Raw genomic sequence first — 17,646 nt, forward strand, 5'->3', positions numbered from 1 at the left:
GTACGCGCATTGAATTGAATGGAGATATGCGCAGTGTAATGCGTGGTAGGTGCACGTAATGGAAAGGCGCTGACCTAGAATTTGTAGCGGCGGTGTGAGATGTGAGCGGTTTGGGATTGTGGTGTTTGTGCTCGGTGGTCTACATGTGTGGTGTGGGAAAGCGGCGCACCTCGTTGGTTTCGATTTCTGCTTTGCCTAGGAAGTGCGCGTTTAGAAGCGAACGAATATATTCGCAGTGGAATCCGTAGTGGATGCGCGTGTTGCAGTTGGTCTACGCAGTACTTGAGCCAAAGCTAATAGAGGAGCTTGTGTGCGCTTTGCTTGATGTTGGATTTGGTGTGCCGGGGTGTAGGGCCGCGGCGTGTGGCAGCGGTGTGTGTCGTTGTTTTTTTTCTCCACTGTAACCAGCAACTAAGTGCTCAGAAGCGAACGGAAATGCGCGCAGAGTAAAGCGTGGTAGATGCACTTGGTGGAAAGGCGCAAAGCCAGCATTTGGTACGCATGTAAGAGAGGCGCATATCTGGACGCTGTCGGATGGTGGCGCCAGTGGTCGCCTGTCCAGGGTAGTCGTGTGTGGAAGCGGTGTCTGGTCTTTATTTTTGATCCTTGCTTTGCCCAAGATGTAAACGCTTCAAAGCAAATGGATATATGCGCAGCGTAATGCTGCTGGGCGCAAAACATGGTGTGTGACGGATGCGACTACCAGATGATTGCCTCAAACATTTTGAAGCTTTGACGATCAGCATGACTGCGCACAATTTTAGCTCTCCCGTGAATACCAGGAAAGGCGAACGGCGTTCCGCTGCCGAGGGCGACCAACGCCAATTGTGTAACTCCGCGCAGAAAAAGGCACCTTGTAATGTAGGCGGACTTGCTTGTTCCATGTGCATTGGTTGAACTCAGTTTCATCTTATGGCCTGGATACACGCAGTATTCACAGCTTCCTGCATGGTGGAATATCGGGGGTATAGATGGTTTGTGTTCGTGCATCTACAGCCGCCGTATAAGGGCTGGCATATGAGCCTGCGCCCGGCCAGAACGTATATCCTAAGAAGCACGTTCATCTGCTTGGCGGGCGTAGCCGCTCTTCCACTTTATCGTGCTGTCCGCTGGAAGGGATAGATGTTCGAGGAGACCTGAATATGTGCGCACCGTGGTGATATGCACTTGTTCTGAGCGAGTCGACGGTCGGCGTGTGGTGGAACCTGCTTTATCGTTTTGATCGCGAACTGTTCTGCCCAGGAAGTATGCAGTCATCTGTTCGACCTGCTGTGTGAAACCACATCGGAACTCTTTGGTTTTAAAGCGCTTCATCCTTAGTCTCCACAGGTGAGGGATGTTTCGGCACAGCGATATGCGTTTGTTATATACGAGTATGACCCAAAGCCCTGTGCCTGTACCTCACTGTGTAGGCCACGCGATCAAAAGCGTAACTGGTTGTGTAGGTGGAATGCCAGGGGAACGTTTTTGGTTTGGCAAGATACCCCCAGCCTTTTGGTGTTCCGCTTATGTATCCGTTGTCAATTATGTGTGGATGATATTTCAAGCTATATATCTAACGGCAAAATTTCAACCGCACTCGTGCATCGTAGGCAGGGGTAAACGTAAAGCAAGCCTGCGGTTTCCAAGTATACGATGCTTTCTGTGCTCCTTTGAAATGTTCATTTCTGGTTGCTCACCCAAACGGAAGGATTCCACAAAAAAGCTTCGCGCAGCCGGCTGCGTCATCCTCCCGTTGATATTGAGCCTTGTTTTTGTCTGCCTGATGTGGTTGATATCAGCTCCTTCTGTCGGCAACTGTGTGCCGAAGATTTGGAATAGTGCATGTGCTTTTTCGTCGCAAAGGCGCGAACAGCGCCATACAGTGCGGGGGTGACATAATAAGGGAAGGTATCAAAATGCGGTATTTTTATTAAGGCCATGCGGGACTCTCTACAGGAAGTGTGCATGCCACTACGTTACAGAGATATACGATTACAATTGCACTTTTCTCGTAAAGCAGCAGCCTTCGTAAGCGCAATGCGTCTACGTCGCTGCCGTCCTTGTCGGGGTGTGTTTGCGCGGCGATACGCATCTGCGAGACAATCTCTGAGCCGACAGGCAATGCGAGTGAAATTCTGGAGAAATGCATACGCAGCCAAATACGTGCTTGGGAGCAACAGCTACGCTGGGACAATCAATTTTCCTGCTGCGACCGCGTGCATTTCGCCCAGCGACTATGCATATGTTTTAACCGGCAAGTAGCAAAGCGCTCAGGTGGTAGTAGCCAGCATCAGGACTCGCACGTGTGAGGAATGCCGAGGATATGAGTTTCTCCTACCAGCATCTTTTTGCGCAGGCGTACCTGTGTGGGCAGACGCCTACGTGTTTGCCAGAAGAACGATGCACACTCCGGAGCAGCGGGGAACACTTGCGTCTTGCCAGCATACGTCTCCAGTGTTTTTTATTGCTGGGTGCCTTGGCCCTTCGATTTATACTTGCTACGCAGTCCCTGCCACCCCACGTTGTTATCATGAATAGGTATTGCAAGTGCGTGCGCAGTGGGAAGCAGGCCAGGCGTGACGAGAGCGAGGCTGCCTATACCTGGAACGTGTGGTGGGCGAGGTGGGGGCTGTTGGACCAAAGGACCCGGTAGCGCAGTCGGGTGTTTCCGATTTTGCGAAATTATTCACGCTTATTCGTGCTTGCAGTAGCGGCAATATAGGGATATCTTTCAGATATTCGTTTGAGCTAGCTTTCGCATGACGAGGTATTCGTACCAGCTTTCCATAACCCTACGACCTGAATGGGGTACATGGGAGTTTCTACCGCCATTCCGATATATCCTCACCGCAGTGAATATAAACGATTATCGTTGGTAGTCGAACGAGGAGGCACGCAAAAAGGACATATGCAGCCAAATGAATCATTGTGCAATTAGTATCAAGCATGTGCTTCCTTTTCCTATCCTGGTCGAAATCAGGTCTGCCCGTCGGGAGGAATGTTGTAGTTTTGGAGAGCCTGAATGTGTGAACACCGCGGAGATGTCCAACATCTGTGCTCTTATCTCCGGTCTGCATATAGCGAAGCCCACTGTTGCGTTTCTATCGCGAGCTTTTCTGCCCAGGATGTATGCTGATAGAAGGAAGCTCATCTGCGCGGGTAGGCTACGGGCGCCACTAGGTTCCAGCCTTTCCCGTAGCAGGTACGGGTGTATATGCGGCATGATTGGCGTTTCATGCACCTGCCTTGTAACGTGGGAGCTCCTGGGCTTAGCGCGGTTTGACCGTAGTCTCTACTGGAGTGGAGTGTTGCCTTGTTCCAATGCTCGTTTGTTCGGTGCGAATCTGAGATGACGATCGCTGTCAGTGAATTCGCGCAGCGCCATGCACGGTAGCAGGCGGCAGCGTCTGCGAGGCGGTGCGTCGCATACGCTTAGTCGCATGGGATCAGGGAGGCGGTGGTTTCTGGTAGTCGTTTTGTGGAGAGCGGTCCTACTCAAACGTGATCGGCAGGACAATACGAAGTTTGGACATAGGCCTGCTGCTTGCGCAAAAGCATGGTGCCCATACGTCACTGTGTAACTGTTGGGCAGCACGAACGAAAGTGGATCTGACAGTGCAGGTGGATACCTTTTTGCTTTTGCGAGCTAACCTAAGCTTGTTCGTGTCAAACCACAACAGCTTAGCTGGTTTATGTTCAGAAACATCGACAAAGTTTCAACGGTACTCGGCATCGTCCACAGGGGCAAACCTGAGGCGGGCCTACAATGTTCAAGCACATGATACTTCCTGTAAGTCTTTGACAGGCTCATTTCTAGTTGGTAAAAAAAAATGATGGAATCGAAAAGAACACAGCATGGAATCTGACTGCGTGTTCCTTCTGTCGGTATGGAGGTTCTGCTTTGCTTCCCTGTAGTGGTTGAGATCAGCTCCCTCTGCCGGTAACTGTGTACACACTATCTAGGAAAGAGCATGTGTTTTCCACCCAAATGCGACAGTGGTGGGGTGGCATGAAGAAGGAAAGTAGCATAATAGGGTAGTTTTGTTGGGGCCATGCGGGAGTTTCTTCAGGAAGTACGCATGCTACTACGGTACCGAGATAGGCGGTGGCGACTGCACGTTCCACTGCAACCACTAGTCTTCGTACTGTAAATAACGCAGTGCGCATGCTTCCCTGCTGTCTATGCGCGGCAGTATGCATTTGCGACACAATGCCTGAGGCACGGGATGCTCGTGAATAGGTAAAAAAGTGCATGTTCAGCAAAATACATTGTTGTGGCAGCAAAAGCCACGGTCTGACGAGCAGTATCCCTTCTCTGGCAACGTACATTTCGCTCAGAGAGTATGCCCATATTTTAACCAGTGATCAGGCAGTAGCACCCAGCTCCCGGACCAGCAAATGCGAAACACGCTTAGAATGTGCACTTCTTTTACTTGCATATTTTCGTGCGATGAGTATTAAAGCAGGCACAGCTGTGCGGGCAGATGGATGCAAACTTGCCGAGAGAAATGTGCGCGTTTCGGAGCAGCGAGGAAGCGTTGCGTCTTGACAGCGCATGCCTGTTTTATTCTTTAGTGTGCAGAGCTCCAGCTCTTCGATTCACTTGCTGAACAATCCTTGCCACTCCACTCTGTTGAAAAAAATGGGTACTGCAGTGCCTGAAGATTGTGAGGCAGTCCAGGTGTGACGCACAGCGAGGCTGCCTATAATTGGACGAGTGGTTGACGAGGTGCAGGCTGCTGGACTAAGGGACTGCCGTACGCTGCCATGCGTGAGCATGTGAACGTGCAACATCTAGACCAAGGAGGTGCATGGTCTGCTGGGGCGGTCCAAAATGTTTGTTTTCCCATTATGTGCATCTGGCGCTTGTTGCTGGCACTCGCCCCTTTTATGCCCTTAATCGATACGTAGGGGAACCAGCTGCTCCTTCGGGTCGTTGTCGATCAGCCTGCGAATGACGTGCGATGTTGTGTAGATCCAAGGCGAATTCATTTCATCTATTTTCATTTGGAGGCAGAGTGTGCCAATCTCTCGTGTTACGCTCGTGATTCAGTGCGACCCAGAATATATGTTTGGTATTGGCAGTTGTGGAGGTGCTCCGAAAGTTGGAAAAAACCCTGTGGCTAGCGGCTGTGAGGCATGCTGACGGCATGCATCTGCTCCATGCCATTGTTCTATGTGCATGCTCTTGCGCAAGCTTCAGTGAAGCATATATATCTGTGCGTTCAGATACATACGCTTTTGTTGAAAGATAAGTGCAATGTTCTGAGCGAGGGCTTACGGTTTTGCCCTTAACATCAATAGCCTGCAATGCAGAGTGGCGCGGGTTGAGTTGGACTGTTCGTTTCTGTAGGTGCCCACAATGGGTTAATAGGTATAGCTTGTGCTGCCCACCACGGTCATGCGTGTGAATTAAGCGACCGATGCACCGTTTCTGGCATTCTGGAGTATTGAGGCGCACTCACATGTTCCGTTCTGCTACTCATCCAAGAACCTGGTACTGCGATGTGTGCTAGGGTTTTATAGTGCCACAGAGTAGCGAGGAAATCCTGCGCACTCCGTTGGGCATGCGAAACATTAGTTCATTTGGAGCCGTTCAAACTCTTCACCATTACAGTGAGCGCTGCCTGCCATGGACCATCGAGGAATTAGGTATTTCCAATCGGGAATTGAAGGACGCAACGATATCTACACAAGAATCGTTTTCCGTGCGTCGAAGATTCTTCAGCCCTTCAGTGAAGAGTTAACGGGCTGGTTCAGGGCAGCGATTCCGGACTCTAAGGTCGGCAATATTGGGCCTTACATCAGTTCCCTTGGGCGTTAGCAGGTTTGCCATCCTTATTCCAGCTACTCTTACATATCCACCCAGTAATATTTCATACTAAGGAAATAAAACGGACTATGCACGTGCGTGGCACAGCCAGTGAGTTGGAACAACTGCAGCAGATATTTTGTCCTCTAGTAACAATATTCTGTACCGTACGCAGGGTTGTAGAGATCTACGTGCGGCTTTAGCTTGATGCTAACTAAGACAATTGCCCGCGCCTTCCTATGCAGCCTTCCAGAAGAGCATTTGTAGACCTGTGTGGTGTATGCCAATGTAGTGCAAAAAAGTTAATGTCCTACGAGCAAATCGTATATGGATTATTCGTGCCCGGGTGCAGCGGCAGAGAATGGCAAGCTTCATTGAGGTACAATTAGGAAATAGTTGCCGTCGGCCACCAATAAATAAGCGAAAGAAGCATATCGGGCACATACATTATAAACGTTAAAGCACATTGAGGCGGTACTGCTTGAAACATCATTGCTTTCTGCACAACAACACGTGTAGCCTTTGCAAAACTCATATGTTGTCAAGGAGCACTTGCGCACTGGGGGCGGCTATACAGGAAGCAGGACAGTGACGTGGCACCTTTTTCTGCTAGGAGGCAGGCTTCGCTGTCTCTCAGCAAGGCTGCTGCAATGCCTTCACGAATTAGGAAATGCCGAAGCGACAGAAAGCTCTGGCATGCTTCATTCTCTTGACACAGGTTGTGCGTTGATAAATAGCCCACATGGTTTCGTTCGCATTGCAAAATACGCTCTTGCACGTGAACGACTGTTGCAACACTTCAAACACTTGGCATTCCTGCTCGTCACCGGTGTGGGAGGGGCTGCGACATTGCCAACAACTTATGTAGTTGTCGCGTTCCCAGCTACGGGCTTCAGGGGCCAACGGCGCACCATTGGACTGGGACACCCCAACTTCAACGAGTTATAGGCTTGTAGTTGGTGATTGAAGCGATGCTCTGGAGAAATATCCTGTACTCACTAGGAGTGTTGCTCGACGCCTGTAAAATGTCTCTCACATCAGAAGTACAACACGAAGAACACGCTTATCACGATGTGCTGAAAATCCATAGACCTCTCGTGTGTAGTACCAGCGCGGCGAGGCATCCCCTCACCTCATCGTCAAACAAAGGGAGTACGCTTGACAGCACAAACAATGCAGGTGCACCTGAGTGCAGGTGCCAAACACGCATATGCACACAGTAGCTCTTCTCGTGCTACTACATAGCTGGCTGAAAGAGACGCATTTCATGCGAGCAGCAGTGACTCGCGTGGAGTGCAATGGCGCTGGTTTGTCTTCGCGGTGAAAGGCAATGATTACGCTTCCAATGCATGATGCATACAAAAGGTAAGCTTACAACTATTGGCTCTCCTTTGTCACACAATTTCCTATGTTTCTGTCGAACGGGCGAATTTGTAGTGCGCTGGCGTGGCATGCGTAGCGGAGACGTGTGAGGTGACTCCGGATGGGGCATCGGATGCTGCACAGAGAAGCTAGGAGACAATAACCCGCATGTAGTTGCTCATGGACAAGCAGAAGATTGACCCTCTTGTTTACGATGCTATGCAGCTTGCCGTGAGGCCCCACAACACCTAGCGTATATTCATGGCATTGAGCTTAGCAGCCATGGTTCTCGTGTGGGTGTAGGGCGTAGGAGCGCGGTTAACTGCAGGCAGCCACCACGCGTATCCGGCTACCGTCAATGCAGAGAAGGATCGCAACTTTAGGGTGCTCAGGAACTATGTTTAGTGGAGTCACTCTACCTACACGAACTGGAGGGAACTGCCGACCGCCGTGCATTATCGTTACACTACTCGCGCGTTGGAAGTCACAGGCGTTCCTCTGTCGCACGCAATGCATACGATTATACTACGTGTCAGGCCCTACGGGGAGCGTTTTGCTACCAACGTGTTGAGAGACATTAGTAGTGAATGCTTCAGGCTTAGCAACGACTGAAGGGAACACGTACACTTGCACACACTCAAATTCTCAATGAAACGCTTGTTGGAATGCCAGTGCCTGGCCGTGTTGCTGCGGGATAAGATTATTTGCCCTCAAATTGAAAATTCGCTCATTTCGTTGTGTATTATTGCCACATATCTGTAGCACTAGAAGCGAACTGCCGCCATGGGTGGCACCTCAGCATCGGCATGGGTCGAACCTCTGCTCTACGGGTGACCTCAGCGAGGGGGTGAAGGTCGGTACCAGAAATGCTAGTTGCTTTGGTACTGCAGTGTGGCACTCGAATATGAACGCATACAATAGGGAAAGACCTGTCCACGCATTGGGAGTTTCTCCTCTTCAGCATGCGAGGCTATGTGCATGTGTATGTGCCTTCTGTCGAGTTGGTGCATTGTTTACTCGCTTTTCCCTGCTAAATAAGATTTCCTCGTGCTTTGTGAATCACAAATATGAACTTTGCTTTTGTATACATACTAGGAATTCGCTCGACCGGGCTGCTGACGGACCCACAGACCCAAATCCGCACACACACACCCATACCCACACGCGCACACCCATACCGAGACACCCGCAAGTATGCACCCGCAAGCGAGAGGCGTCGTATGCATTCAGCAGAGTTTGCGAACAACGTTTAGCACCAGAGCATTTCCTTCAGGAAGATGCGAAGGAATCTGCATTCGCATGACGCATTGCTCTAAGCCACGAGCTGAGTCGTGTTCACGTTGATCCCTCCGCAAGAACTATGAACCCTTAGACTTGCGCATGCTTGGATAAACTAACAATGTTCCAACTCGCGGGTTCTCAGTTTGTCTTAGGATATTTATCTGGATTTGATTGTTTGTTCAGAGGGTAGTGAGAAAATGCCGATATTTGTGCCTATGTTGCATATCGCAAACAGGCGCACGGTGGTTGGATTTACTTTTTATTAGACACCGCTTCAACGCATCAGAAAGCGCCCTGCAACTTGTCCGAAGACAGGTACACTCGCGTAACTCAGTGCGTGAGCTGGAGCATTCCTATTTTGTCTTTGGCTTTTCAGATACATCGGGTTGTGTGATGGGAGTGGATTAAAGAGTCCTTTATTTTATATCCAAGTTGTGCGCTGTAGATTTGCCCGCCTTTTCGTTTCAGGATTGAGTACTGCACTCGCTGGTGTACAGCTTAAACCATCTGTAGGACTGCTTGAACAATCAGCAAATTAAAATGCACTTTCACTTTACGACAGTCGATGACCGCTGTTATGCGAAGGCGGCTCCCCTGAGGTACAACGCGGGCATTGGTTTGCAGGGTCCCGGCACGTCTGAGGGACGTGAGAATGCGCGACTAGGCAGCAGTCATCAGCTGGGCCAGCAATCGCCATTAGAGAAGACGTGGAAAGTTTGGAATTTACTTCGACCATCTCTGTAAATAGCTGGTAGGTTCGAAGCATCCAGGCCTCGATTCCTTACTTGCAAGCACGTTTTCAGCATTCCAGATTATATACGGAACTGAGATACAGTGTAAAGATCGTCCTGAAGAAGAGATCTCCGATTTGAGGAATTGTACTGTCCTCCAGCTTCTCCGATTAATCTGAGAACAGGTGGAGGACGAAGCTGTTTCAGCAGTGCGTCCCTCGCTTGACAGCGAGAGTGCACAAGTTATTTCAGGGGCATCTTTATTTGCGCTACAGTTTTCTGAAGCGACGTGGAGGCTCCAGTGGATCTTATTTACACGTTTAGGGAGTATGTATCCACATCCGGCTGATCGTTTTGGATACTTTCTTCAGCTGTAGGTTTCCATGCATGCACTGATACTTTGAAAGGCATAAGAGCATTTCAGAATGTATGCAGCCTGCGGCGAGTGAACCGCTAACTGTAAAGACTCTAGATATTTGTCACGTACGTTCACGTGCAACACATGCGCTTAAAATAGTGTGTAAGCGCATCGGTGCGACATGTTGAGCCGTACAGAAAATACAGACAAATTCCTTTGTAGTTTGGACAGCATGGTTCAGCTACTTCATGTGACCCACAACTTATGTTTGCAAAGCGGCGACAAAAGCATTATCATCTGCGGGGAACTCGTTGTCTGCAGAAGCATGCAAACTTCTCTGCACCATTGCGATGAGAGCTGTGCTTGCTCAATTTTCCCTTTCTGCGGAGGGATATGCGGATCCATCAAGGAGTACGCAGGGCAACGCACTGCGTGCCGTCTGTTCACGACGTCGTTCTGCAATGCTCTCCGTGTATTTTATCTTTCCTTTTAAATATCATAGGTTTCTGACGAATCCAAAAATTACTGGCGCAGGTATCCAACACAGGATACGCATACTACTAGCAGGGCACTTCCTGGGCTCACGTGAATTTGTCGGATGTGCAAGATGAAGTGCTGTGATGCGGCGCAATAGGCATTTTAACGCCTTGCAGGGGCCACCGTTTCGTCCCGAGATTCATAGGACTGATTTCTTGAGGTGATGAAACCAGCTACAGGGTATGTCTGCCATGCAGTGAGGAGTGTGTTTCTATCAGCCCTCACGCAAGCTGAAATGGAGAGAGCGTATACAGTGCTGCGAGTAGCCGACGCAAGGTGTAGATAAGGCCTTCTGGTCTAGGTGCAGGTATTAACGGTGCTGTAGCGGAGGGATATATTGCTTGTAGCCTGGTTGCCGATGGACATGGTTCTAGCCTTGATGTTCATGAGGCATGAATTCCGTGGCTGAGGTGAAAGTACAGCAGTGGCATTGACTTGATGCAGAGGGAAATGATGTGCTGTCTTAACGGATAGCCCCTCCCTTATTCAGCATAGCGGGAGGAACGTGTATTGGCATTCGGCAATGCATAAGGCTTTCCGGCATTCATTGCGTAGATCGCCTAAATCACATCGCGCGATGAGTGTGCTGGTGTTTGTTACTGGACGCATTTGCATGGTCTCCAGGGCCAGTCTCACATTTTACAGAAAAACAAGAGTTGGCATGCATTCCATGCTTGACGCAGAAACTGCCCACGGCGAGTGAGAATAAATGAACAGATATTATACTATTTCTTCTGTGCACTCCCGCTACGCTTGTTTTCTGTTGTGAGTTGACTTGCCTTGAGCTCCTGGGACGCGAATCGGGAACAGTCGGATATGTTACAGCGAGTGAGTGCTAGATATAATTGGATGTGGGTTCAGCAGCATCAAAAGCTTCTTACTGAAGAGGAGCGCATGCCTGCTTTAACCTGTATTTGGGAGCGTGAATTTGTGTTCAGAGTCAAACGCCCGCATCGCTGTAGTTGGACGTGCTTTGCAAGCTGATACTACAGTCAGCGGCAATTCCCATTCTTTAGCTCCGGGTCATTACAAAAGCCTGCGCTGCGCTCAGCAGTTATGGAAGAGCTGCCTTTGTTAAGAAGCAAACCCTCGAAGTGGCTCTTCAGGAGCCTGGGCGCTGTCCAATGACAGCAGTTTCCTTGCAGCCTGGATTCGCAGTGCTGGCTGCGGCAGTGTGAATGCCATATTGTAACGGCCAAGGTTGCATTCAGGCGTGCGGATATTGGACGGCTGATTAAAACGCCCTCGCTCGACGAAAACTGCATGCTGCGTGGCGGTAGACGCTGGGTTTTGCGGTGTGCAGCAGCTGCCAGCAATAGACGAGGAAGGCCCGCGAAGGGATTCAGGGCGACGGTGCTGCTGGAGGTACCGACGCTGATGGCAATGTGGAAGGCTATATGCGTCGTAATTGAAAAATACTGTCTTAGAGGTTTTGTCCGATGTGGCTTGCTGAAGTCTGGGACAGGGCGATTCTAGTATGATGTGCCACGTTGACCAATTGTGCGTTGTAGTTTGGTAAATTTGCATTGCACGTGGAGACATCTTCAAGGGGTAAAATGTTGAGGCGTGCGACGTCGTTGCGGAACATGCGTGGAGGTGCCGCCATGCATGGCAAAACACTTTTCATCATTTGGAAACATTGCAGCAGAACTTGTGAAAATACAACTGCGAGCAAAAATATCAGTTAGAATTGATGCGGTGGCTGTTTGGGTGATGCGACTCGTAGCGTGACATGAACGTCATATATATCAGGCTATGTTGTGCCGACCTGCGAAGGCAGCGAAAGCTTTTGTTGGTGGACGCGGATGGATAGTGCGACGCGAGCAGTAAGTGGACGCACTCGTTGGAATGCTAACCGCAGCAGAGCTGGCTCTTGCCTGTACGTGTGGCATGCCCTGTTAAGGCTATGGTTCGACGTGCATTTGGGAACGCTTCACGAGCAGCCAAATAGGGAAGCTTCACGTGTGCGCGGTGGGTAAGGTTGCGCCAGATAGCAGCGGACGTGCTGGTGGATTTGCACGTGAATTCACAAGTGCAGACGATGCTAGAATGATGAGCAAAGCTCCAATGTGTTGTCAGAGGTGTCTGCAGAGAGCAGGCAAGTCTGCTCAGCGGTTGTGTTCCGTTCAAGTTGGTGGTGTGTTACACAGAGATTGCAACACCCAATATAACATGTCTGCAAATTCCAGTGGCCAGAGACCAGTTCGTGCTTGGGAACTAACCGTTGTAATAAGCAACGAACACTCCCAAAAAGCGACCGTCACCTTGTATGGTGTGCTGCAGTACATCCGGCGTTTCGCAGAAAGGTGCGTACTGTGGCACCTCTGGCCACTACATACACCCATAGTTCGAGGTGATCTCGCATCCTGGCAGAGCGGTCACAATGCAACCGGTTCCATCCACCTTGAGAGAGAGCAAAAGTTGAGTTTACGGTGTATGATGAGTGGCAGTAGATGTGAAACTTTGCAGACGGTGAGTAGGGTACATCGCTGCGACCCATCTGATGTTTCCTCTTGTTTTAGCTTTCCTTCTACTCTCCCACGGAGGTCCGCATTGCATTTCTTGCGTATTAGCACAGAGGTTTGCACAAAGGGCGAAAACTTGCATCCATGGCATTTGACTTGTTGCAGTTGATGTGGATTTTCACAGAAGGTGCGTACGGTGACGGAAGTGGCTTGTGTAAAAGCGCTGGTGGCTTCACCTATTTTCGCTTCCAACTGCGAATGCGGGTATTCGTCCAGTCCAATATGTGGACGGATATCTGCAGAAAAAGCAACAAGGGCCTCGCACGGTGTCTTTTGTCTGACAGCAGATGCAATGCTCTGACAGAAAGTGCGTATGGCAAATAATGCTGCTTGTCTATACATATCGGTGGTGTCAGGTACGCGGGCATTCAGGTGTAGATGTAGGCCTTTAAACGGTTAATAATGGAAATATAGACTTACACAGAAAGCAATAAGGTGAGCGTACGATATTTGGTGTGTGGCAGCAGATGTGGTGCTCCAACAGAAGGTGCGTATCAGTTGTCTATGCGGACTAACATCTGCAGGGAGAGCAGCACGGGCATTCGGGGTGTATAGTAAGTGGCAATACATGTGGAGCTTCACTGGAGGCGAATATGGTGTCTGGATTGGCCTTTCAGTACTCTCCCGTTATTTAAGTTTTACTGTATTAAGAAGCATAGCTCAGCATTGATGCAGTCGAAGCAACAATCGGGTATTTACAGGAAGAGCAACAAGCGTTCTCACGGTACCTGATGCGTGGCAGTGGGTATGGTGATCCCCAGAAGGTGAGTTGCGTGGCCTGCTGTGATCCGTCATCTGCAGCAGCCCTTTTGCACAGGAACATACCTTCGTGGTGGTCGTATTTTGACGATTGGGCCAGCGGTGGACCGTATGATTGCCCTTACGGAGATGTGCAAACAGCTGCAAGCTGCGTTAACAGACTGGTCTGTATGTCGGTGGATGAATTTCTTCGCAGAAGGTGCGTGCTCTTGGTTGGTGTTAGCAGTCTGCAGAAGGCTCTCATCGCAGACAGTTTTGCAATTTAAAGTTTCGTTATACAGCGGCCTAGCTGTTGATGGTGTAGTGCAGAATGCAAGGCAGATGCCAAAGATGGTGACTTGCACAGTATCCCTTACTATGCGCGTTAGCTAAGGTAACTTCGCTTGCGCCTTCTTTCTGTAGTACAATCATGACTATGGACAACACGGGCTGACATGAGGCGATATAAGCATGCAGAAAAATGTTGTATGGAGGAAGTGTCAACTTCGCTTGCCGAACCCTCCTGCACACGTCTCGAAGGGGGCTCCCGAAGGGCTTGTATTCTGTAGAGCGCGATTGACGAGTCTTGTTCGCAGCGTTATTCACTCGCGCACACATTACTGTCTATATAAAGCCTAGTCTTGGGGCTGGAGTCCATCGAGATAGTCGGGTACTTATACTCTCAGAAGCTGCATTTGGTATATATATTCAAGATGTATCTATCTGATCCCCTGTACTCCTGCAAGCGTTTGGGAGCCTACAATAACTAAGAACCGCTAAAACCAAACAAGATCGCTGAACTGTCTATGGTTTGACCATCGTTGGCCCTATGCAGAATATCAACTCACTGGTTGACTCAAGTACTGTGGTATTGACTCTATATACTGAAGCTGGATATCCAATGACTCGGTAGTTCAGGACGTCTAGGTTGAAAGAGGATATCAAAGATTGGCGCGAGTTATGTCGCTGGTGAAACAAGTATAGGCACATTTACCGTACACGCTGTTTAACGCTAACTATTAACAAGAAAGCACTAAGGGCCAAATATCGCCTATATAAAAACTGGTTCCGAGGGATTGGATGTATTAGGGGCGGTCCTCATTAGTAGCCTTCTTCTTGGCGTCTGCACTGGCGTCTTGGCCTTTCAGCTCCTCGGCAAACATATCAAGCAGTAGCGTTCGTTGCTTCTATAAGCGGCAAGCTCCATCATGTAGTCTGGCCCTCTGCAATACTACCTCAAAAAGGATCTCCAGCGCCTGTAACGCAGCCCTACTTCGCTAGGCACATGTTTCTTGTCATCCTAGCCTCATTGTTAACGAAAAAGCTGCATTATTTTAGGCTTATTCCAATTTGTGCCGGGATAGTCGAGGACGTTTCGCCGATGAGGCAAAATCGCGGCACTCGCGATGGTCTACCAACGTTGCAGTCCACCACACCGCTTGCCATTTTGCGCAATGATATTATAGTTTGTTTTCGTCAAGCGATTGTGGGTGCTTGCGTTATACTTTTGACCAAGCCGTTCGAGTTTCTATGCCATGAATGTTTGGTGACGCAGTAAATTAGATAGGAGTGACTGCCTGGGAGACCCATAGCATAAATAATTAAATAATTTGCTACAACTTTTGGCCCTGCGGTATCGGCTGGGAGGAAACGTGCTAACAATTACGTTTTGCTACATCAGGAGGACAGTAAAACAAACCACCTCCAACGAAGCTCGTGGATAAAACTCCTGAGGACATCGTATTCACTGTAAACTGAGTTCGACTGCTTTTTGCTGTTATCACCAGCGCCTTGGCATTGAGTGGTATCGGTGATTACTGTAGTTACATGGGAACAGTTTAGGCATGGCTTTCTTGCTGGGGAAAATGCTTTGCGATGTTTGTTACATGCCCGCATGTTGACATTTGATGCCATGAAATCGTTCTAGGTGTCAGTTTCATGCGGTTCTGCTGCACAAGGGAGTCTATGCGTAACCAGGTATATTGCATGGACTGCCTGTAATTGTGCATAGCACATAAATATGATGGGCTCTGCAGGAAGGCAAGGAATAACTCCCCCGTCAAGATATTTCTGAAACCCATGTCCTTATGATTTTTCGTTGAAGCTATGGCCTAGCGATAGTCTGGATGGTGCTGAACGTAATATTTTGATGGAAAATATAACTTCTTACTGAATAATCTTTTTTACATGCGAACATATCGCCTGTCCCTGGCACCGTGGCCACCGTGGCAAGCTGCGCTTACTTTACCTTATAGGCCTAAGATAGAAGTAGGCAAAACACTGCGACAGTTTCCATTCGCAGTTAAGTTTTATGCTGTATGTCATCAGCGGCGCATTTTGAGTGTATCTGGAAGATTGCTCAACTGTCGGTCTTCAAGTCGCAGAGGCAACTAATCCTATTCCTCAGCATAATGGGATGTAGCTTCAAGCTATTGAAGGTCAAGGAAACAATGTAGTAGTCAAATGCCAAAAAGTGCCTGTGAAGGCAGTTGCATTCGACCGTTTCAGCCAGACGCTTCGTTGGTTTATTATTCAGTGAGTGCGTGAGCCTTCTCCGGTGTTTGTTCCATTTTTCTGGCATGGGCGGTATATCTCCGTTACTAGCTAGATCTACCAAACTCACGGTCAACAACTCGATACCCAAGCTCTGGAGAAACTGAGCGCATACTTCCAAAACTCCAGTGCAAACTACCCAAACACGCGACTAATGTTTGCCCTTAATAGCATCGAATCAACAATCCACCATCCCGATGAGATTAGCATGTGACGTGTACTCAGAAACGGCGCAGTAAAGTGGAATTCTGCCGGAAACAGCCCCCAACGAAAATGCTTGACACTTTGCAGTCGGAGAACTACAGCTTAAGTGTTAGGCTTTAGCGGACTCTAAGGTAGGTCTTCGGCTTTAGTATAGTTTCAGGCTCACGGGTTCAGAGTCTAGGGCTTACGGTTTAGCGATTTAGGGTTTAGGGAAGACGACCTAGCGATTTAGGGTTTAGGGTCTAGGGTTTAGGATCATGGCTTAGGGTTAGCGGTTTACTGTTTAGGGTTAGGGTGTATGGCTTACGGTATGCGGTTTAGGCTTTAGCGTTTATCCGGTCGGAAAGTAAGAACAGCACGGTAGGGCTGCTTCTGCTACCGTATTTCCATGGCGACACATATTTGTCGTGTTGTTTGCTGCTGGACATGCATGTTTGGACTCCACTATTTACGTATATTATCTGCCAGATCTGCAGCCAAAACTTTGCTTAATCTATGCAGTCCCTTCCTTAGCCGTTTATAGAACAGAGCTCCTTAGAGGATCACAGTGGAGAAGCACTGACCTGGCCAGCGCAAGCCCTTTGGAGCATTTTTATGGCTATGCTCCTCGCTGAACTACCTGGTGCTGCTCAAGCATGGCTTTGCAAAGATGTTCTGTTTCCACCGTAGTTCCGGCGATGCCGGCAGCGGGGCCTGGTGTTAAGGCAGCCAAACTCGCGCGAGCCAACGATTCTGTAACAATGCAAGACGTGGGACAGCACACCCTGGATGCTACGCTGGCGTACGCCGGCGGGATCTCCTTTTCGAAGCGGGGGACAAAATACGCATCAGGGCATAGAAGGCCTACGCTGACTCGGGATCTCGTTTTCGAAGTGGGGGGCAAAGTGTGGCTCAGCAGCACCTTCAGCCGCAGAACTCCTTTTTCAAATTCGAGCGGTGGTTCCACGGAGATTTCACGGTAATCGCTCGGATTGGTAGGCCCCACATACCTACCTATTAGTGCTACGACGTTTTTCACGTCTCGCAGCTCATTCCTGCCCGCCCCCGATGTGCTAGAATGGTTCATATCCCAGCTGGTGACAAAGCTCAGCAAAGGAAAACTACGAGTTTGCATCATTTTCGAGCCAATCGCATAACCGAAAGCTTCGGTCAAGAGCTGGTAGGGCTTCACGCGGTCAAGGACTTGAAGGGTTGTGAAGTCGATAAGCCGCTTTTTCAGTGCCTTGACCACCTGTCTATGCTGAGGTCGCCAGACGGACTGCACGTTGGGGTGGGTAGGCCATACAAGTGGTTCCGCCAGTATGGCAGAATTGGTCCTCATTAACATTCTGCAGCAGTTGTCAGTGCCTAAGAACTAACAGACCTGCGTGACATTGCCGAGAGTTCCTGGCAATGCCCGGATTGACTGGAGCTTCTCTGCGGCTAGTTTGATTCCGTCAGTCTCTACGGCATTACCAAGCTAAGTGAATGCTAGGCGAAGCGGCGCTGGAACTTGGGGTGCACTTCGCTCCGCAGAAACACATCCAGAACCTGTCAGAGGTGCTTCATATGAGGTTGAAGATT

At 49.4% G+C, this 17,646-nt stretch overlaps 1 protein-coding gene across 1 annotated transcript; it reads right to left on the reverse strand.

Moving 5' to 3' along the window:
* Positions 1–16,681: 16,681 nt before the first annotated feature.
* Positions 16,682–17,410, reverse strand: EMH_0014980 (Reverse transcriptase, related; the record flags this gene model as incomplete). Its single annotated transcript, XM_038022792.1, has 1 exon — positions 16,682–17,410. One exon carries the CDS (start codon positions 17,408–17,410, stop codon positions 16,682–16,684), a length of 729 nt encoding a protein of 242 aa, XP_037878646.1.
* Between the last annotated feature and the right edge of the window lie 236 nt (positions 17,411–17,646).

Source organism: Eimeria mitis, genomic scaffold, assembly GCF_000499745.2.
Source record: "Eimeria mitis Houghton genomic scaffold, Emh_scaff522, whole genome shotgun sequence".
NCBI lineage: Eukaryota > Apicomplexa > Conoidasida > Eucoccidiorida > Eimeriidae > Eimeria > Eimeria mitis.